A 26,422-nucleotide genomic window follows, 5' to 3' on the forward strand; every position below is an offset into this window, starting at 1 on the left:
CACTCCTTGTCACTAACCTGTCTGCACCTCTCCACTCCTCACCCAGGGACTCCTCACAGGCTTGGCAGGTCCTGTGGTTCCCGGGCCCCAGGCCGCCCCCTCCCATTGCTGCTTTCTCCTCCAGCTTCCTTCAGGGGCCTTGAGACGCGGAGATTGACAAGGGTCTGTGGGCTCCCATGGCGCACCCTACTCCAGCCCACTCAGCTGCCAGAGCCCGGCTTCCTGGCATCTACCCTACTTTCCATTTCTGCTCCCAGACAGCCTGCCCATTGCTCCTGTTGCCTGAAGAAAAGGCCCCACCTCCTCCGTTCACATCAGAGCTCTCTGGTCCTGCAGTTCCCACGCTATCATCCCTTCTTCAGCTCTGCTCTCTTATGGCTCCAGCTATGGTTGAAGAAAGACCAGGTGTCTGCCAGTCCCCTGTCCCAGCTTGTCCCCTTCCCATACATAGGGTACCCACAGTGCTCCTGCCTTTCCTCCCATCATGCCACTGGGAAACCTGACATCCAATCTCATCCAGCAGGGTAGGAAGACTGGCCCAAGCTCTTATGAACACCACACCCCAGTGTTGAAGGGGCCGGGTTCCGAGTCTTTGCTTTAGTGCCAAAGCTCCTTGTCTGAGATTGCACCTCCATTGCTTAAGGCAGGGCCTCATGAATTATTTGTTGGGTGAATGGCCTCTTTAGAATCGGGCATGGTCACTCTGGGCTATGTGCTAAGGACAGGGGTAGAATACAGGATGGCCGGTGGTCATTTTGTGCTCACCATAGGGACCCAGGCAACACTGTGAGCTGGGAGACTCCTGCCAGGTCTGTGAGGCGATTTTACGGGACCTTCAAGGGAGCAGGCAGACAGATGAGGGTAGCCCGGCCGGTGTCCAGGCCTGGGGAAGGTAGCACAGACTCGGCTGACTTTACTAAGTGCCAATTCTGCCCTGACCCACTCTCTTCCCAAGGCTTCCCACCATCCTCAGAAAGAGTCAGGGACAGAACTCATGCTTGCGCAACACACCAGAACCCCAGGAAACTGCTGACCATGAAGATGAGGAAATGAAGGCCAGAGAAGGATGAGATGACCCCGGGCTCCACACTGATTCAGGAACCCAGGGCTCGCTCTCTCCTGCCTCAGAGCCCAGACATGCGGAGTGCTAGGTAACGCTTCAGGGTTCTCTTTTCCCCATTGTTGCCAGGAAACTCCAAGTTTGCTCGCGAACTAATTGTGTCGTTTATTGTTAAAGTTGATCAAAACCTTTTCCAAAGGCCACTCAACATTTATTTAGATCGTTAATGCGTCTGACCCCACACCTGCCATGCCCAGTCACATACAGGGTCTCGTTTAATCCGTACAGAATGTGAGCTAGATACGTGAAGGCCCTACACACACACACACACACACACACACACACACACTCAGAGACAACTGACCTGCCTAAGGCCACCTAGCTATGAAATGACAAGGGCAAACCTCAGCCTAGGTGCCTCCAGCTCTTACACCCATGACTTTCCTCTCAGCAGGGGATATGGAGGTGGCAGGAGTCTTGACTTCACTTGTCCCTTGTTAACCAATCTTCCTAGTGACAATCTTCCCTGGGAGGGAAGCTGGTGTTGAAGTTCCTCCTCCCTTCCCAATCCTAGAATGGCCTAGCTTGTTTTTGTGGATGCCAAGTCTACCGTCTTTGGCTTTTGTTTCCTTTTTGAGAATAACATCTTTCTATGTAGCCTTGGCTGTCCTGGAACTTGATAGGCCAAGTTGGCCTGGAACTCACAGAGATCCACGGGCCTCTGCCAAACTCAAAAGATGGAATACTTGCCTGGGCATGGTGGTACACACCTTTAATACCAGCTCTTGAGCAGTGAAGGCAGGAGAGTCAGAAGTTCAAGATCATCTTCGGCTACACACTGAATTTGAGGCCTAGTCTCAAAAAAAAAAAAAAACCAACCTGACAAAGCAAACTATACTGCCCAGAACATTTCGTTATCCAGAAAAGATAAGAGAAGCCACATACAGGAAAAAGCCTGTGTGATCTCAGAAAGGTCTGCCAGTGACAGTACAGTGCTGAACGCCATCTGGGCTCCTCTCTAGTTCTTTCTAAGCTGTTGAAGTTCTTAAGGAAGCCATCGTGAGCTAAGATTACTCCTGAATGGTGGCTTTCAGGGAGACGTGCGGAGGCGGAGCCTCTGTGAGACCACACCCTTCCTCCCTTCCCACACCCTTACTCCCTTCAAGACTTCCAGGGTCCTTCTCCCCGACGGAGGAGCAGGCGCAAGGCCAGACAAGTCTAGCTCATTTTTCCTGGGCCAAGCAGAGAAGGGCGTGGCAGCACCTCCAAAGGTCCTGCAGCTGCCAGCCAGTTTGCATGACGGAGCACCAAGGTATCTAAGCTGCAGCCGCCCCCGGATGCAGCCACCAGGAGCGCAAGGAAGGAGAGATCAGAGGAGCTGCACATGGAGCTGGGAAGCGGGTGGGAGGGCTGCGAAAGGGGAACAGGTGGGGGAGAGGTGAGTCAGCAGAGCTGAGCCGGCAGCCGAGCTTGCAGCCTGCGTGGAGCCGTGCAGTCTGAGCTCTCTTGCACCCTGGGTCTGCCTGGAGGGCCCCCGCTGGTACTCCCCTGCAGCTCAGTATGAAGTCCTGGCATTGGGCTCCGGCCAAATCTGCCTCTCTCTCGTCCACAAGACATGCTGCATGTGGCCTGAGAGAGGAATGGGGTGTCTGAAAGGACCCTTGCCCCAGGAGTCTGAGCAAGCGGCTCTCTGGTAGTTTCCAGCGGGCCCTGGAATGCTTGTCCCAGCGTGGTGGTCAGCTTGGCCTCTAGCCAGAGCGGACAGCTTGATACTTGTCCCACCTTCTGGAACATGGGAACTGAGTTCAGGACTGACACTTCCCCGTCACCTGGGGCAAGCATGAGAAGAGAGTCTCAGCTGTGTCCTCCCAGGGCCTGCAGGGCTGAACAGCAGGATATATCCCTGAGAAGCTACCTGGGTCTGGGGTGCGCATGGGTGGATAGGCAGTTGAGATTTATCCCTTGCTGAGTGCCACCTCCCCATCCTCGCCTCCAGCCCTTTGAGACTGCTAAAGGTCACTGATGCACTTGAGGTAGCAGGCTGGGGAGCGGGAGGATGGCAGTCTCTGTCCATCAGTGCCTTCAGAGAACTGGGAGAGAGGCAACCTTTGCCCTCCGAAAACCACCATATGGGAAAAGCCAGTCTTCAGCTCTCTTGGCCTGCATGCCTTCATCTACCAAATGAGACCCCAGTTCTTGACTGCCTAATACAAGCTACCGTTGGGATCCTTGGATCCCCCAGCTGGCCTCTCTCCAGGAAAGAGCCCTCAAATTCTCTTGTACAACTGTTAAAACAAGCTAGGTGTGCAGTAATTACCCAGATGGTACTTGTGGTCAGTGCTAGTGAGGTGAGGTCCTTCAACCCACCTTACTTCACAGGAGGTAAGCTGGCATATTTGGCACAGAAGTTCGTGAGGCCACACAGGGTCCTTTCTGCTTGTCTATAGCCTGAGTGCTGGGCACAGACCCAGCCTGTGGAATAGACTGGCTGAAGGCAGCCCCTCAGATAAGGGCTAGGTCATCCAGCATGACAACTCTTGCCATGCTCCTGAAGATGGAGTCTGACGTCCCCCATTGCATCAGATCGGTCCCCTGATGACCCAAATTGCACAACAAAATACATCAGAAATGATGCTGAAGTTGAGGCTCCCCAGAAAACACCCCAAAAGGGTTCGTCGAGGAGGAAGGGCCTGAAGCCCCAGCTCAGCACCAGACCATGCAGCCAAGGCTACCTTGACTCTTCCAGAGTGGCCATCCCAGTACAGCTCCCTGGAGACTTCAGGAGCAACTGCCTGGGAGCGCAGCTACCCACAGACCTTGAAGACCAGATGGTTGCCTGAGTGAGGGCAACTCCGCACAATACAAACTATGGAGCCCAGAGGGAAGGAATTGCCAGAGGTCCTGCAGGCTCCCTCAAGCAGTGTGTAGAGACATGAATGTGTGTACGTACACAAGCATGTGTGTAAATCCCGTGGGCGCGTCCTACTTCCCCTGAGTTACAAAGATTTGATTCAGATCTAGCTTCGGTGATGCTCACCCACAATAGGGTCCTTCCATTGCCGATCAGGTGGCAGAAGTCCCTTTGAGGGTCAGTATCTCAGAGAGGGTACATACCCCTGAGATGGCTCAGTCACTAAAGTACAAGCATGAGTTCAATCCCCAGCACCTATGCTAAAAGAAAGAGAGAAAAAGAAAAGAGAAGAAACGAAAAGAAAGAAAACCTGGACCTAGAAGGAGACAGTTAGATCCTATGGCTCTCCGGTCAGCTAGCTACCCTAACCATGAACTCCAGACCAGTGAAGAGACCCTATCTCAGAAAATAAGGAGGATGGGGCTGGAGAGATGGCTCAGTGGTTAAGGGCACTTGTTGCTTTTGCAGAGGACCCAGGTTTGATTCCCAGCACCACACGGTGGCTCACAACCATATGTAACTCCAGTCCCAGAGGATCCGATGTTTTTTTCTGGCCTCCATGCGCCTCAGGCACACACACAGTGCACAGACACACGTACACAGACACACGTGCAGAAAAAAGCATTCATGCCTGTGAAATGGAAATAAATCTTTAAAAAAGGTGGGTGACTCTTGAGAGACACCTGAGGCTGTCCTTTGGCTTCCACATGAGCACACACATGTGCACACACACACACACAAATTTGAAAGGGGGCCACATAAAGATACTCACATGCGCTCTCTCTCTCTCCTCTCTACAGCCTACTTCTAGCGACCATATGCTTTATTAAAAATAGTTACAAATGCCATCATCAATCTGGAAACTGGAGGGATCGCAAGGAGGGAGGGTATTCATCCCACCTCTGGGGTTCTGTCTGTACCCAAACCCAACACCATACAGAGTTGGCTTCAAGGGCCTCAAGGGACCAGCCAGCTGGGCAGAGCTGAGGCTGGGCGGGGTAGGGGTGCACAGAGAGGGATGGTGGCTTCTCTGTCTCACAGGGAGAAACGGGCAGAGGTGGACTTGTGTCTCCATCTCTTCCGTTTATAGGTATTTACAAAGAGAGAGTCAAGAGCACAGACCACAGTCATGCAAAAGAAACACGCCCCTCCCCCTCCCGAGACCCACCCTGCCCACCCAGAACCCCCATGATGCCCACCCTCCCTAGCAGTCCAGCCACCTTCCCCAAGGTCCTGAGAGCAGAAGGGTCACATCCTTGAAGGGTCAGTGGGGAAAGGGTGGAAGGTCTGGGGGCCCAGAGCCACCCGTGGGGAGGTGCCGAGGGCAGAGCTCAGGTCAGCAGGGCTGAGTACCTGGGTCCTTCCCCGTCCTGGGCTCTGCAGTCAACAGGAAGGGATCTCCTAGTCTTTGAAGTCCCCACCTTCCTCCAGGTCCACAGAGCCAGGTTCAGCTCTATCCTGAGAGTGGGAGGCTTGTCCTTGCACCCCACCCCTGGCAGAGGGTCTTGCAGGAATAGAAGAGGGCAGGCCCTGGAGGTCAGATGGCAGACTCCCTGCGGTAGGAAATATTGTCCAGCGGGAGGGTGGCTTGCATGCGCTCCAGATCCAGATGGCTACCAAACTCAAGCATCCGAATGATACCTGCCTCCTCTTTGGAACCCGCCTCCAGGCCCAGGCCTGCAGCCACGGCGGCTGCAGCCGCGGCTTCCTCTTCCATCTCCTCTTCCTCCTGGCTCATGAGGGCCAGCTCATTTTCATAGCAGAAGGCACTGGGAGGGGGCGGCGGGGCGGGCAGCACCGTAATCTTGCTCTCCTGCAGCTCACGGGCAGAGCAGCAGGGCGTGCCAGCCACCTCGTAGGTCTTGTGGAATCGTGAGTAGTCCACCTTGTAATGACTCTTCTCCTCAAAGACCACGGGCTCGAACCGGTGGCCCCACAGGATCTCACTGGCCAGGTAGGAACTGCGGGCCTGCGTGGTCATAGCTGTGGCCTCCACCATGCCCTCCAGGATAACCACGATCTCGAAGTCCTCCGACTCCAGTTCCTCCTTGCCCATGCCGTAGAGTGGACTGTCCTCATCAATCTCATGGACGATGATGATGGGTGACACCAAGAAGATGCGGTCCAGGCCGATGTCATAGCCCACGTTGAGGTCCCGCTGGTCGAGCGGCAGGTACTCGCCCTCTTGGGTCATGTAGGGCTTGATGAGCTGAGCTCGGACATGGGCCTCCACAATGTGGCTCTTACGCAGGTTGCCCACACGCCACATCAGGCAGAGCTTGCCATCACGCACTGAGATGACCGCATGGTGGCTGAACAGCAGCGTCTGTGCCCTCTTCTTGGGCCGTGCCATCTTGGCCATGATAGTGCCAATCATGAAGGAGTCGATGACACAGCCCACGATGGACTGGACCACCACTGCAATGACGGCCAACGGGCATTCCTCCGTCACACACCGGAACCCATAACCGATGGTCGTCTGTGTCTCCACTGAGAACAGGAAGGCTCCCAAAAAGCCGTTTACATGCATGATGCAGGGTTTGGGGGCCGTCGGGGCTGCCCCACCATTGCCCCCCGGGCCTCCTGCAGCAGGCACCGAGGGGCTAGCCTCCAGGTCACCGTGGAAGAAGGCAATGCACCAGAAAAGGAGGCCAAAAAAGAGCCAGGAGACGAGGAAGGCCGCGGAAAAGATCATGAGCATGTAGCGCCAGCGTGTGTCCACACAGGTGGTGAAGATGTCCGCCATGTAACGCTGGGACTTGTTGCTCAGGTTGGCAAAGTAGACGTTGCACTGGCCGTTCTTCTTGACGAAGCGGTTGCGGCGTTTCCGCCGGGGCACATGGGCCTGCCCGTTTCGGCTGTGTCCGTGCATGACCTGAGGCCGGCGTGGTCACCTGGGGAGATGCAGGGTCTGTGGAGAACAAGGGACAGGTGAGGTGCTGGGGAGTGAGGGGCTACTGTAAAGAGACCACCAAACTCTCAGGCCCAGAACCGTCTTCACAGGACCTCAAGACTTCCTGTGAGACTTGGGGATTATGGCAGAAGGTCATTATTGAAACTAAGCCTAAGCCTGTGTCCCTGAGGCTGACCCTGGACTGGGGTCTGCCCAACGAAGAACAGAATCCAGCAGGTCCTAGCCCCTGCTGCTCAATGTGGCCCTTCCACCTTGCTGCTGTTCTGGAAGTTTCTATATCTGTATCTTTTTTTTTTCCCCTTCCTTTCTGGTTTTGAAGCAGGTCTTGACCATGTTGCCTTGGCTAACCTGGAACTCATTCTGTAGACCAGGCTGGCCTCAAGCTCAGAGATCTGCCTGCCTCTGCTTCCTGAATGTGGAACCAAAATGGTGCACCCCTATACTCTCTTCATTTCAGTGTATTATCATCGCTGTGATCACCGTCATTATTAGTGGGAGGTGGCACACTTGCCGTGGCATGTATCAGAGACAGAGGACAGCATTCAGAACTCAGCTCTCTTCTTTCCGCCATGGGTTCCGAGGATCAGACTCAGGCTGCCAGGCTTGCAGAGCAAGTGTCTATCTGTCAAGACACCTTGCCAACCCCTTTCTATTTTTAGTGGTGCCAGGGTTGGAACCCAGGGCCTTGGGCATATTGAGCAAACTCTCCCACCAAGCCACACTCCCATCCAGATGCTTATCTTAACTCGGTGTCCTGCATGCCCCAGCTTTGACCCCCCCCCAATTTGCCTGCCCGTTTAGCCTCTGCACGGGCCACCTATAATGATTTTTTTATTCTATTTCATTACATTTCAGTTCCCTATCTGCACTGGTTTTGCAAATCCTCAGAGTTCCCTGTGGCTAAGTTACCACAGGGATGAGTATACCCAGACAGGCTTCCGCTGACCCCCGGATTCCCGTCCTGTCCCCAGACTTGCTGGGAGCAGGCTAGGTGCTGACAGATTATCTGGTGTGCTGGTCAAGATGGAGGAAGGGACAGCCTGGCACTTCTGTCCCGGTCTGGGCACATGCAGCTGGCTGGAAGCGGAAGAGTGGTCTGCTGGGAAGAAAGTGGATCCAGATTCGGGAGGTGTCACCTTCCAGGAGCTCCTGCATGAAGACTGGGGGTAGGTGAGGCAGTGGCTGCTCTTCTGTCCTACCCACCTCGGATCACCTGATCACTCAGTTTCATTCTCCGAGCCTCAGTTTCCTCATCTGCATCTTACCTTACAAGACCCTGGAAGACAAAGCCCCCACCCTGCTGCTCCCCACTTGCTGGCACCTGTGAGAGGCAGGTGGTGTGCCTGACTGTGGTTGCCAGCTGTCCCAGCAGAGGCTTGTCACCCCCACGTGGCGTGTCCACCAGCTGGACTCACACAGAGGGCACACTGTCTTCTGTGCTCCCCGCCATTGAGGTCTGAGTACAGGAGCTGCTGGTGCAGTCTCAGGCCCCGGAGGCCCACAGGGCCAGGACCCAGCCTGGGTTCCTGATAACATCTTGGCCTAGAATTATATAAGTCTGGAAGCTTCTATTTTCTGTTCTATTCTTCCTGGTCTAATTGTGCATCTGTGGCAATGTTTACACACTTCCCTGGTTCAGGACAACTTGGTTGCCGCAGCAACCGGTGCGCACCAATGCTATAATTTAGATATCAACAGCCCTTTCCCCTGCCTCTTTCTCCAGAGTCTCCCTCTCCCTCCCCCAGGCCACCCTGCCCGACCCTGCTTCTCTCACCCACCCCACCCTAAAGGGCTCCCTCAGTCAAAGTAATTTGCCATGTGATTTGACTGGCCCTGAGTTACCTGACCTGGAACCTTAGCTTCTTGGGTATGGGCCAAAATTCAGCACTGGTCCTAGCCTTCAAAGCATTCAATAGCTGGGGTTCCCTTGCTGTGTTCCCCCATGGCCTTCAACTCCTTCATCTGCACCAAAGACACAGCTGAGGGACATAAGGTAGCCATACTCACTCAAGACCCCTGTTTTATAGGTAAGGCCATGGAGCCGCAGACACGGAAAGGAGCCATTGAGGGTTTCCAAAGGAGGCAGGGCAGAGGACTGCCCTGACAAGGTTGCTCCCCACACTGATATTTGGAAAGACAGGCCTTCGGCTCTTTGTCCCTTCTGTCTGGAGGGGTCTGGAGGACTGGAAAATGTAGGTGCTAACCTCACTATGTCGGGCTCTGAAGCACAGCCTGCACCTCCACAAGAGAGGCAGAGGACAAGAAGTGACACCTGTGTCTTTGATGGATGTCCAAGGGCGGGGGTCCTGCCAAAGGCTGCCTCCCAAGGTGCAAAGGACAAGACCCCTGACTCTGTTGGTAGGACCAGCTCACTTGTGCTGAAGACAGGGCTCATTGTGGGGTCCACCCTCACAAGGGAGCCTGCGGTGTTCCTCTGTGGCTCTAGGCTATTGGAGTGTTCCCTCTGATTAGTGGGTGAAGATGAGGGTGCCTCTGCCAGTATCAGCCGTGAGTCTTTTCCCCTGTCCATATTAGGTACTCAGCTCCCCGGTCAACACGCTTCCCAGTCTCCCGTCACTTGCATTATAGTTCTCCAGGCCCCTGTGCCTCTTTTCAAGGCCCCAGCAGGTTTTGGAGGCCTTCCTGTGCCTGCATCACGATGAACTTTTAAAGCTTGCCCATCCCAGTGCTCAGGAAAACTGGCTCCCCAGATCGGTCCCTGCAGGTACAGTGAGGAGTAGTTGTGGGCACTCAGTCTAGCCTCCTGTTCCCATAAGCATCTGCTGTGGCCATTACATCAACAGGGGCATGATGCTCACCTGACTCTCCAGTGCAAAGTGCCAGCTGGGCATTTGTGCATGCGCTAACTGCATGGCATGGGGCTTCTGGGGGAAAGACACAGAAGCTGGAGGGAATGCTCAAAAGAGAGGGGGACACAGACTACAGGAGGGTACACAAAGCACGGATCACCATCTTCCTCCTCTGAGTAGAATTTACTTTGAACAAAGAAGAGCCCTGCTTGTCCAGGCAGATGCATGACCCCAGCCCGTACTCTCCTGGAAGGTCGGGGACCAGTCTCCATCCTGACCGTCAAATGGACTAAAGGATGCTGGGCTGGGTGAGAAAAGGAGGCCGGACCCTTCTGCAATACCCTGAGGAAGGTCCCCAGACAAGCTTTTCTCTTTCCCAGCCTTGTATCATTCCCCAAGCCTGGGACCACTCAATCTCCATCTTGTCTTGGGCTTTTGGAGGTGATGAAACTTGAAGAAGACAGTAGAAGCAGGGGAAGGTGAGGCGGCCAGGGTTTCCCGCAACCTCCAAGAGCAGGCTGCCAGTCCAGCAAACTGAGCAGGGAGATGGGGTCCTGCCTTAGTCAGACTGCATCCTGTGGTTTGTCTGGTGGCAAAGGAACCCCACAGAGTAGGGGGGACAACCATTCCAGTCGCTCACCCACACACACATCCTGGCTCCCCATGACAGAAAGACTGACCAGATGCTGTGAAGTTACCTCCCGGGGAACCTCCCTTTGGCAGATGGACAGAGGGCAGTGGAAGCCACGCTTGGGAACGGCCAGGTTGCCAAGGCGTTTTATCCTTTCATGAATCTTCTAGGTCACTGTTGGTGAGACCGGGGGGTACCGTGACTCACCGGAGGTCTCACACCTGTCCAGGGACCTGTCTCTGAAGCGTTTGAGGGACAGAATGTCCTGGAAGTGCAGACTCCACACCAGGCGTGGCCTGCCTGTCTCACCGAGGTACCGCTGTGTCTTTGTTCAGCGAACGTCTATTTATTAAGCAGCTGCCGAAACGCGAGGGGGTTCTGGCTGCTGATCCCCATCTGGGGAGATGAGCCTGGGGCTTGCTCATGGCAGAAGTGGCAAGGTAGGACTCCCACTTAGGTACGGCACCTCTTGGCCCCCAGATCACCTTGGCCCCTGGCTTCTCGCCTCTTTCATCTGTTGTGATACTGTGCTCAGCCTGGTTCCTCCAGGGTCAAGGCCTTTGGTTCTCAAGTCACCGGTCCCTCCCTCCCTCTCCCTCACCACCCTGCCTGCCTGCCCTTCAGGATGCCCCACCTTCTCTGTCTCTTTCACCCCCATTTAGCTTCAGATCAACTATGAAAGCGACCTGCTGGTTGCATCCATATGCTTGAGATGACAAGACCCAGGCTCTCAGCCTCCACGCCAAGACTCTGCCTTCGTTTCCCTGCCTGCACGCGGAGGCACTGGCCGGGGCGCTGACTTCAGCAGGCCAGCATTGGATGATTTTGTGCACTGGGGACACACCCGAGGGGAGGAAGGGCCCTTAGAGTGCTGCAGGTAAAACTCCAAGGGTGACACGTTGGTGGTGGCAGAGACGCAGTGACTCGGGGACCCAGAACAAGAGCTGGGGGAGAACTTTTGGCTTGACTTTACCACACAGGTGCTCTGGCCTGGTTCACCCACTTCTGTCTGCAAAACAGGGACCCTTCACAACTCCCTGGCAAGAGGGAACATGTACAGGCTGTATAAGACAATGAAGAGATGGAGTCCCTTGCTGTTAGTTCTCTGAGTCTCAGGCAGGCAGGGGGAGTGGGGTCCTGTCTCCAGAAGATGGGCAGATTTCCCCTGGGGAAGTGGGGAATTCATGCCCGCAACTCCTATCCCAACCCTTGAGATTACAAGACTGACCTATACTCCAGCTCTGAGGCTCCCAGGCTTAGACTTGATAGGTGGGGAGACCTTTCCAGTCCAACACTTGGGCCTCTGCAGTGAGAGAGGGACTCGAGGCTCCAGGCAGCTGAGCTGCGCTTCTCAGGGAAGGTATGGTAAAATAAACCTTTAGCCTCAGCACTCTGGAGGCAGAGGCAGGCAGATCTCTAGGAGTTTAACGCCAGCCTGAATTATATATTGAGTTCCCAGTCAGCCAGGGCTATATAATGAGACTGTCTCAAAAGAAAAAAACGTGGGGGCTGGAGAGAGGACTCAGAGGTTAAGAGCACTGACTGTTCTTCTAGAGGGCCTGGGTCAGTTCCCAGCACCCACATGGCAACTCACAACTCTCTCTAACTCCAAGATCTGACACTCTCATACAGACACACATGCAGGCAAACACCAATGCAAATAAAATAAAAGTAAATAAATTACTAAAAGTAAGGAAAAGAAAAAGAAAAAAGAAAAGAAAAGAACGTGGAATGGGGACAGAAAGGCACGACCCTTTGCAGGTTTCAGGTTCCTACCCTGTTCCTCTGACCCTGGATAACCTGATTCCTACATCTCCATATTTCCCTCCCAATGTTAACACCCCAAATCTTTATCCTATGTGGACACAGCGCACTGGAGGCCAGAGGACAACCCTGAATGTCATGCTCAGAAACACTGTCCACCTCCTCTGTACAGGGTCTCTTACTGGCCCCGGGGCTCGACAAGTAGGCTGGACTGGCCAGCCAGTGAGCTCCAAGCAACCTCCTGCCTCTACTTCCCCAGCACTGAGGTTCCACGCATGTGCCACCACACTCAGCCTGTTGTGTGAGTTCTGGGGATCAGACTCAAGTCCTCACGGGTGCAGGGCAAGCACTTAATTGACTGAATTTTCCTCAGTCCCTCCAGACCACTTTCTATGTGACTTCAGGCCAGACACATCATCTCTTTCTTCTCTGTGCGCCTCATCTATACATAAAGCTCCTTATGGATCTCCCTACCTAAGAGTGTAAAGAGAATAAACAGGATCACACAGAGGTCACGCCTGCATAGGGTAAGGGACACATTTGAGCATGTATCACGCGGAAACGGAACACTCCTGCTCAGGGTTCCAAGGAGGAATCTCAGATACAGAATCCAGGACCCACTCACACTCACCCACAGCACCTCACTCAGGGTGTCATCCTCTGTCCTGAAAGCAGTGACCCCAGAACCAAATCCCACAGTCTGGACTCAGCCAGGCAGGCTCCGGAAGATTCCCTCCCAGCTCATCCTCAGTATATCCACTGGCAAAAGGAGCAGAATGACACATTCCTACATGCAGGGCGGCCCCGATGTCACCAGAATGCGCACAAACAGTGCAAGCCACACTGCTTTCCCCTAGACTCTGGAATCCCTCTGTGCGCCGCCCCTCCCCCTGGCCAGCACTATCATGTTGCAGGATCTGCACTGAGCCTTTAGCAGGCTTTCCCTCTTGAGCAGGAGCCATTCGGAGTGCTTGGCGCTGATCGATTACTCTCAGCCTCGTGGTGAGCTCAGAGAAGGTACTGTCATTATTCCTGTTTTAGAAATAGAAGAACGAAGGCACAGAAGGTTTACAACCAGCCTGAAGTCCGAGGCCAACCTGAGCTACTTAGTGCTATACAGTCCAGCTTGGACTCCAGCATCTCTGAGGGCCACGCCCACCTGTGAGATTTGGCTCCTGATAGCATGCTCTAGGCTGGCCTCCAGGTATGGTGTAGGGGTAGGATGGGGAAGCAAGAGATGACAATGGTGGCCTGGAACTGGAGAGAAAGAAGGGGACTGGGAATACTCTGGACAAAGCCCATAGGGTTTGGTAGTGGGTACCCAGGCAACAGAGTAGGTGACCTTTGGACCTGAGATGGAGCTGACCTCTAATGGTCATTGGCTGCCGGGCTCCAGAACTCCTGGATGACCATGTAGAGCATGTGTGAATGGACAGTGGAAAGAGAGGGTCTCAAACCTTCCCACAGCCTCACAGCTGAGAGCTTGGGCTGGCTAACCCCCTGACCCACTCAGCCCACTGAGCTAGCTTGTTTTCCCAAGGCTGAAAGAAGATCAACGGTGAGCTAGAAGAGCCCACATCTACCTTGTCCCTGCCATCCACCTGGGTAAGCTTGAAGGCCATCGTCTATTACCCTCCTACACCACAGCTGTCCTGCACCTGGATCTCAGCTGGGGTGGGGGTGGGGAGGCACACGGGTTGTCCCTTCAGTGCACAGGCTGCCCCAGCAGGGACCACCTTACAGAAGAGGGACCAGCCTAGCACGTGACTGCAACCTCAGCACGCAGGAGGTAAACACAAGAGGTTCAAGAGTCCAGTGTCATCTTGGGGTCTACAGTAAATTCCAGGCCAGCCTGGGCTACGTGAAACTCTGTCTCAAAAAAGTAACAATAAAAGTTGGTAGTGATGGCATGTGCTTTTAATCCCAACATTTGGGAGGGAGAGACAGTCAGGTCAGATCTCTAGGAGTTCAAGGCCAGCCTGGTCTATATAGAACATTCCAGGCCAGCCAAGGTTACACAGTGAGACACTGCGAGGGGGGGAGGGATCGTGAGCAGAAATGGTACAAGAGGACAAGAGGAGGGGTGGTGGGATTCAGAGCTAGGCTGGTGCCCCACTGTGCCTCCTCCCTCACTCTGGGTGGCTCTGCCCAGCCAAGGGCACTGATGACTGAGCCATCTCACAGCTGGAGACCATCACGCAGTCACACAAGTCGCACACAGGCGTGGAGTGAGGCAGGCAGCCTTCCTTGCTGAAGCACAGCTTGGAAGGATCCCAGCTGCCCATCCGTGAGCGAGCTAGCAGCACCACGCAGCCATGGAAGCCAAGGAGGCAGCACTTTTGGGAGCCTTGTAGGTCTGTGAGATGCATTTAAGTGGAAAGAAGCAGCAGTGGTGAGCGGCGGCGAGTAGAACCGCTACCTCGTGTGAAAAGGGAGAGGAGTTTATAGCTACACACATTTGCTTCTCTCTCTGCTCGCTCGCTCGTCTGGATGGAGACCCAGGAAGCTGGTGACACTGACTGCTTCTCGGGAGGGGAAGCAGGTGGCTGGGGATGGAGGAGGGGGGAGAATACTCCCTGCCTTCTCATTTGTCTTTTAATTTTAGAATCATATGGGTGGATCACCTATGGAAAATACCCGTGTGTTTTAAAATTAGCATCGAACATATGTGTGCTCGTCGGAGGGGTCACGGCATCCGTAAGGTCCTCAACAAATAGTAAGATCCCAGACGGTCCAAGAACACAGCCCCCAGGGGCTGTGAGGCCTGGGGCGACATGCCTTAACTTCTCTGAGCCACATTTCCAAAACGGGGGAAGAATAACCCCCACTCTCCAGGCTGCAAAGGTGACCAGTGGAGGGCAAGGGGTATAAAGCGTGAGGTGCAGAGGGCAGCCACCCTAGGTTGTAAGAGGCCACTGTCCTGTGGTACTCATGTATGCCTGTGCACACGTGTGTGTTCTCCTAAGTCCCGCTACTGCATGCGGCCCGTGGAGGCCAGAGGTTGACATCAGCTCTCTCTTCAGCTGCCCTCTGCCTTACTTTTTGGCAGAGTCTCTCATTAAACCTGGGGCTTGATGTTTCGACTGGACTGGCTGGCCAGCAGGTCTCAAGATCTGCCTGTTTCTTACCCTCCTCCCCGAATGCTGGGGTTACAAGCACACTGCCACACTCTGCGTTTTAGACAGGGTCTGGGGATCTGAACTCAGGTCCTCATGCTTGCGTAGCAAGCACTTTACCTACCAAACCATCTCCCAAACCCATAAAAACTCTTCTTATAGAACATGACGTGTGCCTCCCCTTCTCCCCTCTACCGCCTGGGGCTCTGAAAGAGTCCCTGAAAAGTCCCCTTCTTGCTCCTGACTCCTTCAGGCCTGAGAGCCCCTCTCAGGTTGCCTGGCTCCTTTCACTTCTATATGCCACATACCCTGGGAGCATGGGCTCAGCCACCAATCACCACCAGCAGCCATCAACCTCCCTCCATCTTTGACCTCCCTCCTCAGCTCCTCTGCAGTCATCGTTGTCCCCCCCGCCCCGCGCGCACCCTGTGATCTCATCTAGTCCTGAGCCTTAAATACCAGCAGCCCCATCTCCTTCAGAGCAGACTCGCTTCGAGTGTCTGTTAGATGGCTAAGAGGTACCCATTTCCTCCCCCCTTCTCTTCAGTCTGTGAGCCCTTCCAGGGCAGTTCAGGCCTAAGCTCTGTGCCTCCTTCACCCCAAGAATATAAGGGCAGGGAGAAAACATGTTCAGTGAACACTATGGCCAGCCACCAGCCAGGCTCTGGTTCTCATTCCAAGCTATGGTGGTCCTATTATGTCACAGGGGGCTGAGGAGCAGGCCCACAGGACTAGATTTCCATGTTCTGCCCGGCCACAGCCTCAAGCCCCACCCACAGCCTCCTCCTGGCCTCCCCAGGCAAGGATTCCTATTAACCCCCCCCCCAGCTATAGTTTTGGGGATCCTCACATTCCCCGGGCTGAACTCCAAGCCCAAAAAAGGTTCTGCTCTCACACAGACCTTGCTTGCTCAATTTCCTGCCCCAACCCTTGCCACAATGCCACACGGCCTTTCTCCCCATCCCTCCATCGTATCAAGTTGTCCTGCCTGGGAGCCTATGCACTGGCTGTCTCTGCCCTTTTCATTGAAATTCTGTGGCTCTTTAGTTCCAAGTCCCCTCCCGCTGGAGTTTTGATTTAGAGGCTCTAGGCTCTAACATGTCCTGTACTTTCTTGATATGTCCTCCTCTTCCTCACAGCCCTCTAGACCTGATGTCATTGGTCCATCTGTTTTGGACATCCTTGGCTGTCCACCCTGAGTCCCGGAGCCTGGCATGCAGTAAACGCTTCACACACAACTGACAGGGACAAGGACATGAGATCTGTGCAGCTTGTCATAATTCCCGTGAAGGGCCTGAGCAGGGCGATGTCACAGAATGTGACAAGCTATTTTTGATGCTGTAATGAGGGAGCAGAGGTGGCCCCGAGCACAGACCAGGAGGGACCTTCTGTGCCATTGCACCACACAGTACAGTAGCTGCCCTTTTCACCACACGGCACAGTAGCTGTGAGTAGAGGAGACAGGGGACAGGACAGTTCAAGTCTCGGGCCTCTGTTCCACCTCCACAGAGCTGGTCCTGGAAGTCCTGGGGAGAAGAGGGGTAGCAGATACTCTGGGCAAAGCTCGAGGAACCATGGCTTGGAAGGTGGGGCAGGGCTTAGGGGAAAGGACATAGCAGATAGAGGCTCAGAGGGTGAGGAACTGTGGTCACATCCCAACACTGTTTGGCAACAGCCAAGGGGACTGTGACTAAAAGAACATCTGTCTGCTGAGTGTTGAGTGCGTACTCATTGAATCTGACCATCTCCCACCAGCTCCAGGGAGCCCATCCGTCCATTCATTCATTCACCACCTAACAGTATCCTGAGCTGGTTCAGCATCTGCTTTCCCGCCTGTTTGTCTGCGGCTGTGCTCTGGAGGCTGCACTTGAGTACCCACTATGTGCTGTGGGCTTGAGTACCCACTATGTGCTGTGGGAGAAGCAATGGGTTCTGACCTGGCTGTGGTGGCACACACGTCTTTAGTTCCAGCACTCAGGAGGCAGAGGCAGGCAGATCTATGGCATTTCGGGACAGCCTGGGCTACAAAGTGAAACAATGTTTCAAGAAGAAACTTAGCTCAGATCTTGTGAAGTGTCTTGTTGAGGACAGGAGCCAAATAATCTACACAGTCAGGGGCTAAAGAAAGGGTCCCTGGGCCAGGTGTGGTGGCATACACCTTTAATCCCAGCACTCAGGAGGCAGGTAGATCTTTGTGAGTTTGAGGCCAGCCTGGTCTATAGAGCTAGTTCTAGGATAGCCAAGATTACACAGAGAGACCCTGTCTTAAAAAGACTAAAAAAAGAAAGGGTCCCCGGACGGATATACAAGTTCTAGAATGCAGAGGAAGGTGGGCAAGACAGAGCTTGAATTTGGCCCACGCAGGACTAAGGGGACAGTTGGCTGCAGGGGACTAGAGACCCAGGCTGGCTTGACGGCCATGCATAGGAAAGGAGGATGCTCCAAAGCAAAGCAGTAGCCTCCTAAAGGCTTTGGCACTTGGGTTCCCAGGAGCAGAGGGGCCTGGGAGAAAAGGAAGCCATGTATCTATAGCTTTGGGATCTTTAGCCAGGCCCAAACAAGAACCAGAGTAAAGTAATGTGTTGGGATAAGGTATTATTAAGCACACACGTGCGCGGACACACACACACACACACACACACGAGTGACCATCCTAAAATACTACTTACCCTCACACATGCCTTGTGTTTTAGTGTTCTACAAGCCAGGCCCTGCCTGTCACTTGGTTACTGATCTCATTATGTAGCCCAGGCTGGCCCAGAACTCATCACATAGCCCATGCTGGCCTTAAACCTATAGCAATCCTTCTGCCTCACCCCATCCAAAGAGTTGGGATTACAAGCTTGAGTCGCCACACCCAGATCTTCCCTTCTGTGATGTTAAAAGCCCCACTCTGAAAGGTGATGAGGGCTGAGAGCCAGCACCTCTCATCTAGTGATCCAACCTGTTGTCACAGCTGCTGGAGAGGCTGAGGCAGACAGAGGACAAAGTCAAGGTGACCCCAACACAGACTAGTCCAGGCAACTTAGTGACACCCTGTCTCAAAACAGGAAGAGAAAGAATAAAAGGAGAGCATGGGGAGGAGGGCTAGGAATGCAGACAATGTGCCTGAGGCCTAGGGTTCACTCCCTAGGGTACCCAAATAATCCATCAGGAACACTACAAGAGATGCTGTAGGCTCCGGAGGCAAAGGCACAGGGACCTTGTTGACCACCGTGTGGATACTTGAGGCAATAGGCTGTCTGGGAGCCCCAAACTCCAGTCCCCATGAGATGAGTCCCTTCCACTGCCCTGTGCTGAGACTCTGTGCCCGTCCCTCGGCAGGTGCCGGTCAGTGGCTGCTCACAGACCTAGGACAAGCAGCCCACTTGGCCACAAGAAGTGAGGCACAGCTGGTTAAAAGGTTCATCCGAGGACTCGGGGCAGCTCTGAGATGAGACCTTGGCCTCTCTGCCACCCTCCTGTTCAGTCACTGTCTGGTGTCTGGGGGTGGTGGCCCTGGTGCCCAGCTAGGACTTCTCCAAGGTCAGGTGGCCCTGGAATCTGCAGCTGCATGGCTTGGCACCCTCTCAATGTCTTATCCCCCCCAAGCAGGTCTGCAGACAAGAAAAGAGAGCTGGGGTGCAAGGGCAGGGCTCAGCAGGCATTGGGGGGGACAGGCACTAACTGACTGGATACAAGGTATCTGAAAAAAATGGCTTCTGTCTGTGTCCCATTCCCCTCATCCTATCTGTTCTCGGACCAATGGCATCTCAACAGGGGCCGGGCAGAGAGGAGTTAAGAGAAGGCGTGGCACCAGCCCCACAGGACACCTGGTTCCTCCTCTCTGTTCCCTGCCATCCCTGTTCCAGAAACAGAGAAGGCCACAGGGGAAAAGCTAAGCGCACCTCACCAACCCATGTCCGCACTAGTGGTCCTGGCTTTCCCGAACTCAGAGGGCCTCCCAGAGCGACAGTGGCCTGATGAAGGTCACAAAGGGTTGTGACAGGGTCTGCTTCTTCCCTTGTCTCACTTGTACTTGCCCAGGAGAGGAGTGTAGGGGAAGAGATACGGCTACCTGATGGAGAGGGGAGGATGTCGGGGACACTGGAGGCCCTGAGGAGCAGAAGGAGGACCAGCCCCACCTCTGCCACCTTCACTAGGCAAATGCTTGTTTGATGCCAAGTAAAGCTGCGTGGTGTCTGAGCCAATGTCCCACGTGAGTTGCTAGAGGGAGAGAAGGCATAGGAGACAGGCCTAAAATTGAGGTGAAATTCCTCCTCGGCCCAGTCCCCAGCCTTTGTCACCCTTTGTCAGTCTCCATACCTCTGCCCAGCTAGAGGCCTCCCAGGCCCCCCAGGCATCTCCAATCCATGCTCTCAGTGGTAGGTCGCCATGACGACACCACCTCTCACAACAGAGCTCTTAGTGGGCAGGGAAATACAGTTCACCTTTCCTGGTAGCTCATAAGGGCCTGATGGTGTCTCCCGGGGCACCTTACCTCACTCTTTCTGCTGAGGCCGTGTGCTGGCTAAGGACTGGCCAGACAGCCACAGGGAAGAGTCTGGTAGGGAAGGGCAAAGAGGGAGACACGGGATGGGGGACGGTGCCAGGTTGGGCTTCCAGGAGCTGGCACATACACAGGTCCTAAGGACATACCTGTGTGGCCTGGGACAAATTCTTATTACCATGCTTCCGTTTTTTCACCTAAAAACAGGGTGCTGTGCTCACGGGACAGAAAGTCCAGCACCTTCTGCTCACTCCCTCAAGACAGTCTACAAAGGCTGGAGAAGTAGCTCAGTTGGTAGCAGGCACGAAACAGCCCCCAAACACTAAGCCAGGCACCATGGCTCACACCTGTGATCACTCAGGAAGCGGAGACAGGAGGATCAGAAGTTTGAGGTCTTTCCATTGCATACAATCTCTCTGTCACCAAACACAGAACCATCATTCCAGGCAGGGCTCTTGCGCGCACCTGCTACACGCAGGTGGGAGGAGGCTGTAAGAAAACTGACTGCAAGATACCCACAGTGGTAGTAGCCTATCCTCAGAGCCCCCCATTCCCCTGGCTTGCGTATCCTGAAACAGAACCCCATGACCTCAGAATCAGCCAAAACTCACATGCCCAGTCCCACAGGTTTCCAGCGGCCATGCTCCCTAACGGAGCCTCAATTTCCCCTTCTGTGAAGGAGAAGTAACCATGCCCTATGGGTGACAGCTTCACCCAGGAACCAGAGGGCAGTCTGTGGGGACGGTTCTTGCATAGGCCTTTGGAAGCAGGGGGTCAGGATCCAGAGCCAGCGGGAGCGGGAGCCCCCTGCCCCCACGCTTCACCCCACCCACCACCCATGAGTGGAGAGCGCGCCTGCATGAGCGCGCGTGTGTGACTCAGGTTCTATTCATAGCTGAGCTCCGCCAGCTGCAGTGTCACAGGCAGAGGGGCCTCGGCCCATGTTATTATTACAATTACCATGTGAATTAAAAGTTTGAGCAGCGATCAGCCCACGTCGCCAGGGAAGAGGGAGCAGGAGAAAAATAAAGATGAAAAAGAGAAGAAGGGCTGAGCCTGGAGAGCCCCCCCCCCCCAGCCCCAGGAAGACTGAGTCCGCCTGAGGAGGCTTAAAGGTTATACCAGTCCCCAGGGGTCCTGCCTGGCCCTTCCAGGGCCCAGGGTCCTCATGAGGAGGGAGGAGCATTTAAAGACCACAGCCCAGTGGCAGTTACTTGGGAGAGGTGGGGACAGGGGGTGGCAATGAGATTTTTTTTTCCAGAAGTTTGTCACTTGACTGGAAAGACTACGCTCAGAGAGGGCAATTGAGTGACCAAAGGTCACACAGAGAGGTACAGTCAGGTTACCGGCTTCTAGACTGTCTCATGAGGTCTCTGGCTCCGCATCCCTAAACCTTATCAGGCCACGATGCCGATGTATGCCAGTGGTCTAGGGTCAAGGCACAAGGGCTACAGATAAGACCTGCCATGCCTGCTCTCTCTGCTCCATGGACTGACAGAACCTGACCCTTCTTCCAGAAGTCCCAACCCAACACCATCAGCATCTTGGGATTCTGAATCCACATCCACATGTCATGTCACCATCCACCCAAGGTCCCTTCCCCTCATCCACTGGTGCAGAAGACCGAGTCCCAGGCTAGAGAACAGAATGCTGAACTCTGGTCACTTCGGGCCAGCTCAGTCTTCCCGGCTATAAGTTGAGTTCTCCCCAGTAGTTCATGACTGCGTCTGTCTCTATAATGGAGCCCCCAGAGGATCTCTGAGGGGGTGTCGGGCTGTGGGGGCGACTAGACCATCTCCTGCCAAACCCCAGCCCAGGGGAGGAATATTTTCCACTCTTCCTGGGGAAGCCCTGGAGACGGCCCCCAGGAACCAGATCTGTCTAAACTCAAACCCAGTCCCTCCATACTTCCTGGCTGTGTGACCTTGGGCAGGTAGCACAGCCCCTCTGGGTTGCAGCTTCTCCATCTGGAATATAGGGACAGGACATCATCAGTGGAGGGCTGCTGAGAGGAGTAAGCAGGAATTCGCTGCTGCCCCTAGCCTCATACCTGGGCAGGCAGCACACCCACCAGCTAGGCAGCAGAGTGGTATGCAGGGCCTCCAGGCACATCTTTGAGAAACAGCACAGATCACCGAGGTGGGGATGTCATTCACAGTCACCCAGGAGGTGAAAGTCACCAGGTAGAAAGGCACTGCCTGATTAGAAGCAGGAAGCTCAGCCAAACCTTGGGTATACCCATCTTTTTCAGCCTCGCGGGAATAACAGGCCATTTGGCTGACTCAGGACAACTAACCAGGCCAGCTCAGTCCTTGCCACTAAGCATGTCTTCCCATCTATAAAAATGAGTTCTTCCCCAGAGGATCCCTGAGGGGATGTCACGTTGTTGGGGGTGACTAGATCATCTCCTGCCTAAAACTCAGCCAGGGAGAGGAATATTCTAGAATGGAATATTCTAGAATGGACCATAACCTTTTAGCTTAACCCTAAATCCAGCTTGTCCCTCACAGGGACAACCTAAGATTAGTGCTAAAGGAATCCCTCACATACAAGTAAAGGATCAGAGCAAAGTCCTTGATGGTGGAGATGGGCAGGGTGGCAGGAAAGGAAGAGGAGGGGCCAGAGCCAGAGCTTGGCCTTTGGGGCTCCAGATCTGCCTGGCTCTTGTCTGCCTGCTTCCACGAGGGGTCATCACTGTGGCCACAGGACCGGTTTTCACTTTTGCAGAATTACAGCGTCAGACCAATGATATAAGCACCAAGCCTCTGCGTGCATGAAACAGTCCTCCCACGCCACCTGTCCTCATGGTGGTGAGGCTGGCGGCTCCCCCACCTCTGGCCATCATGTGGGATGGCATAGGGTTCGCACATATCTGTGGCTTTGGAGCCAGGTCCCTGCTCTCTCTCCTGAACTACAACTCCTGCCCAGAGCCCAAGTGGTCACCTTAAACATTCCACCATTCCCATTTCACAGGTGAGGAGACAGAGGCACAAGGAGGGAAGCTGATGTTCAAGGTCACAGGATCCCTCCTGGGGTCCTGGAATATCAAAGTGACAGAGGGCACCTCCTCTGGGTGGGGGAAGGGGGAGGCGGGGGGAGGGATCGCCAATACTACAAGTGGCCAACAATCACTATACAGATGTGGATTCTATACAGGGGAATCTGTCCAAGGTCACATGGCCAGGCAATGGCACGTGGGGTCCTGAGAACTCTCAGGCCTCTCCTAGCCAGGGCATGACTTCTTGCCCCAGTCATGGGACCGCCCCAGGATTGGAGTCCTTGTACCACCTCAAGGTTCTGCATGGCCTCCCCTATATGCCCCCCTACATCTAAGATTAGGGTAAGAAGAGCAAACAAGAAACAGACAAGAAAGTTGAAGTCTGGCTGCTGCCCTTCTGCTCCCAGCCTGGCCCGGTCCTTGGTCCTTCCCCTCCCTCCCCCAGTGCAGGGGGATCAGGCGCTGATGTAATGCACTCGGCTTTCGTCCCCGTGCCAATCTCAGAAGAGAGACGACAGATTGCGTGAGCCAAATTTGGCATCCTAGGGGGAGAGGCATGAGAAGTGGAGATGTGGAGGAGAAGAGGAGCCTGGGGAGGTACCAAAGAAGCCCCCCTGCTCAGCAGACCCCCTGGGTGTCTCCTCTGCCTCCGCCTACACCCCATTCTTTCCTAGCCTTCCCTGGCCTGCATCCCCTGCGGGCCAGCCAGCCTAACCCACCAGGGACCCTCCAAGCCTGGGTGCTGCCAGTCCACCCTCCCCCACCCCGACACACTGCTCCAGCTCCATTCCCACTGCTAGTTTCCTGGTTACCATGTTGCTGGTTGTCATGTCGCTTACATGTCCTCGTGACTCAGTGGTCCCCGCAGAGGGGCCCCCTCCTCCTCACACCCCCCTTAGCGCTCGCCCCCGCCTCCCCCATATCCACATTAAGAACCAGCCCGCCCTGTGTGAGCCCACACAGTTCCTCCTCCCCCTCCCTCTCATCCTAAGCCCCGAATCTTCCCACAGCATCCCAGAGTGACTTTGTCCTCCGATCCACAAATGTCTCTTGAGAACCTGCAAGCTTTGGCTTTCTTCGCATGCTCTTCTCAGGATTCTAACACTTCGTGCAAGACATTGACATCTCAATGAAGCCAGGGCTACCCTCCCATTTTCCACTTGTACAAACTGAGATCAGAGAAGTGAAGCCAACTGCCCAAGGTCACCCCAGCAGAAGCCCACGGACATTTCCATCTGACCAGTCACCTCTATGTTTTTATTCCCCTCCCCCGGGAGTTGTTTCTTCAAGGGTGACACAAGGGATCATTAGGTACAGCTCCCAAGTTCCAAGTCCCCCCTCTAATGCCTAGACACCTCTATTATTGCCAGTCTATATTTCCAACCATATTCTTGCCACTCCGTAGCTACTTATTTTCCCTCAAAGTAGATCGAGTCCTTGCTCCCACCTGCCCAGCCTTTTCTCCAGCCCACCAGTGCTCTGCTCACAGAGCTCAGGGCCCTCCACTGGAGGTCAGTGGGGCAGGTCTGGGGTCCCCATTCCACAGTTGTGTTGGCAGAAGCTCGGGGAGCATAACCTGCCCAGTATGCTAGTTTCTCAGCTAGCTGGGCTCATTTCCGAAGCCTAGACCGAGTGATAAATGAGGCATGATGCCCAGTATGGAAAACTCCAGAAAGAGACCCTTCTTCCAAAGGGAGAATAGAACTAAATGCTCCAGATTCAACCCTCCAGTCTGCAGCCCCATGGTCAAGCAGCTGTTGCTCCTACCATGTTGCATGCAGTCTGCAGTCACTTGCCCTGACTGTTCTGCTTCCCCATTTGTTCCTCTCATCAGAAGCCAAGTCAAGCCTATGCAGGGCTCTAGGGTCCCTAGAAGTCCTGGAAGGTGCAGGACTGGATGGGGGATGGGGGTGGAGAATGCAATGCATCCCTGGGTCCAGGTCCTCTCTGTCAGAGGCCAGACACCCCCTCAGGCTCCCAGCTCCTTCAACCTACCACTTGGCACTCTCCTGCTCCTAAGGCCCTGTCTGTCAGTGAAGGCCAGTCACCCTGCTTCCTGGTGCCTAGAGGGCACTGCTGCCCGCTTCTCTGGGCTACCTCTCCCTGCCCTGAAGTCTGGATCCCCTGCATAGCTTGTGTGTATGTAAGAGTAGCAATAGGCTGACCCTGGTTAAGGGACATTCTGCAGGTGTGTGGTGTGTGTGTGGGGGGGAGTTCTCCCTGCCTGGAGCTCAAGGTATCACTCACTGCTGTGCTTTCCCTATTCCCTCCTCTCCCTGAAGCCTCAGTTTCCACCACTGTAAACCCCTCAACTAACCTAGGGTCATTCGACACAAGGCAGGTACTCAACACAGCAGAAGGGAAATTTCTGTCATACTGAGTGAGAGCCATTCAGAGACTGCAGGTGGGAGGTGGGAAATAGAGACATCCCCTTCCCATCTTGCTGCTAGTCACTTGCCTCTCAGCTCCTGGCACGGAGGTGGGCGGGGGCAGAGAAGGGCCATCGCTAGGACAGGAGGTCAAAATCTCTTTCATCCAACTCCTTTCTTTTGCCAGCTGCAAACCATAGGCGATGCTCAGACGGCCAAGTGGACAGAGCACGCCAGCTCGGAGAAGTCACAGGACCACACGGGGACCTTTCAGGACCGGGGTCAGAGAGATGAGTGTAGGGTGGGTTATGGCCAGAGTAGCAGGACAAACAGACACTCCCTCGGCTAGATAGACAGTGGGAAGGACTCATGGATTGACAGCGCTCGCGACAAGCCAGCCCGAGCTTACCCTGGGGCGAAAGATCCGAGAAGGGTTTGGGCAGCGAGTGGCCGCTACATCCCCCGGCGAAGTCCGGCGGGCGGCGTCCGGGGGCGCGGGGCGCGGGGCTCGGGCGCCGCCTGCCCGCGATGTCGCCGCTGACCCGGGCGGCCGCCGTGGGTTGCGGGGTCTCCGCGCCGTACCGCACCGCTTCCTGCGCAACTTTCAGCGCTGCCCCGCGCCAAGAGCTGAGCGCTGCCCGGGCGGCAGCATCATGAAGCCCGGGCTTAGGTTGTGGGGTCCCGGGGCCCAGGGCGCCCCGCCGCCTGCTGTTACCCACAGTCCCGCGACCCTCTCCCTGGGGTCGCCGAGTTCTGTGGCCACCTCGCGCCTGCTGCACGGTCCCCGCCGCAGCGTCTCAGTCCCGCCTCTCCTCCCGCAGGGTTGTGGACCTCGTCGCTGCTCTCTGATCTCTGCCCCGGCCCAGTCTCGCCCAGCGAATCGGCCGGCTGTGTCCTTCTCTGTTGCCGTCCCTCCCACTCCCGCCGCCTCCCCCTCCGTCTGGGACCCGGTCCCCGCCGCGTCCCCGGCTCGCCCGGGAGCCCGAGCTCCCGCCGCCCGCGGCGCGCCGAGAACTCCCAACTCGCAGCACGCGCCCCGCTTCGGAGACTTTCGCCCCTCCTCACACGTGACCCGCACCCCGCTGCGGAGGCCGCGCGCCCCGGCTTCCAACCCCAGGCAGACCCCGCCCTGGCCCTCCGGGTGCGCCCAGCCCACGCGGGCAGGCCACTCGCTCCCGGGACCGTCGACTCGGGCAGGGGTCTTGGGGGCTGCGCCGTCCCGTTCTCGCCCGGATCCTTCCCGGGTTTTCCTGCTCGCTCTGCTGCGCTCCTCCAGGAATCCGTTCCAAGGATCCGCTCCTGGGTTTGCGAGTCCCCCCAGGGGTAGGTGGGAAAGGTTCTCCGAGCCCAGGAGAGGGTA

At 55.2% G+C, this 26,422-nt stretch overlaps 1 protein-coding gene across 2 annotated transcripts; it reads right to left on the reverse strand.

The window, feature by feature from the left end:
• Positions 1 to 1,212: 1,212 nt before the first annotated feature.
• Kcnj4 (potassium inwardly rectifying channel subfamily J member 4) lies at positions 1,213 to 25,609 on the reverse strand. 2 transcript variants are annotated; one of them, XM_041672264.1, is made up of 2 exons: positions 25,472 to 25,609; positions 1,213 to 6,882 (listed from the first exon to the last, which is right to left on the reverse strand). In XM_041672264.1, exon 2 carries the CDS (start codon positions 6,841 to 6,843, stop codon positions 5,509 to 5,511), a length of 1,335 nt encoding a protein of 444 aa, XP_041528198.1. In that variant the 5' UTR covers positions 6,844 to 6,882; positions 25,472 to 25,609; the 3' UTR covers positions 1,213 to 5,508. The 2 variants fall into 2 exon arrangements, with proteins under 2 accessions (XP_041528198.1, XP_041528199.1); XM_041672265.1 differs by lacking the exon at positions 25,472 to 25,609 and adding an exon at positions 25,152 to 25,451.
• Positions 25,610 to 26,422: the final 813 nt, after the last annotated feature.

Source organism: Microtus oregoni, unplaced genomic scaffold (assembly GCF_018167655.1).
Source record: "Microtus oregoni isolate MIOR12 unplaced genomic scaffold, Mior012 000022F_ref0000154, whole genome shotgun sequence".
Lineage (NCBI taxonomy): Eukaryota > Metazoa > Chordata > Mammalia > Rodentia > Cricetidae > Microtus > Microtus oregoni.

What these genes read in the sequence shown, in the direction of transcription:
- Kcnj4 (XM_041672264.1), bottom strand. Translation starts at nt 6,843, where the DNA reads ATGCACGGACACAGCCGAAACGGGCAGGCCCATGTGCCCCGGCGGAAA.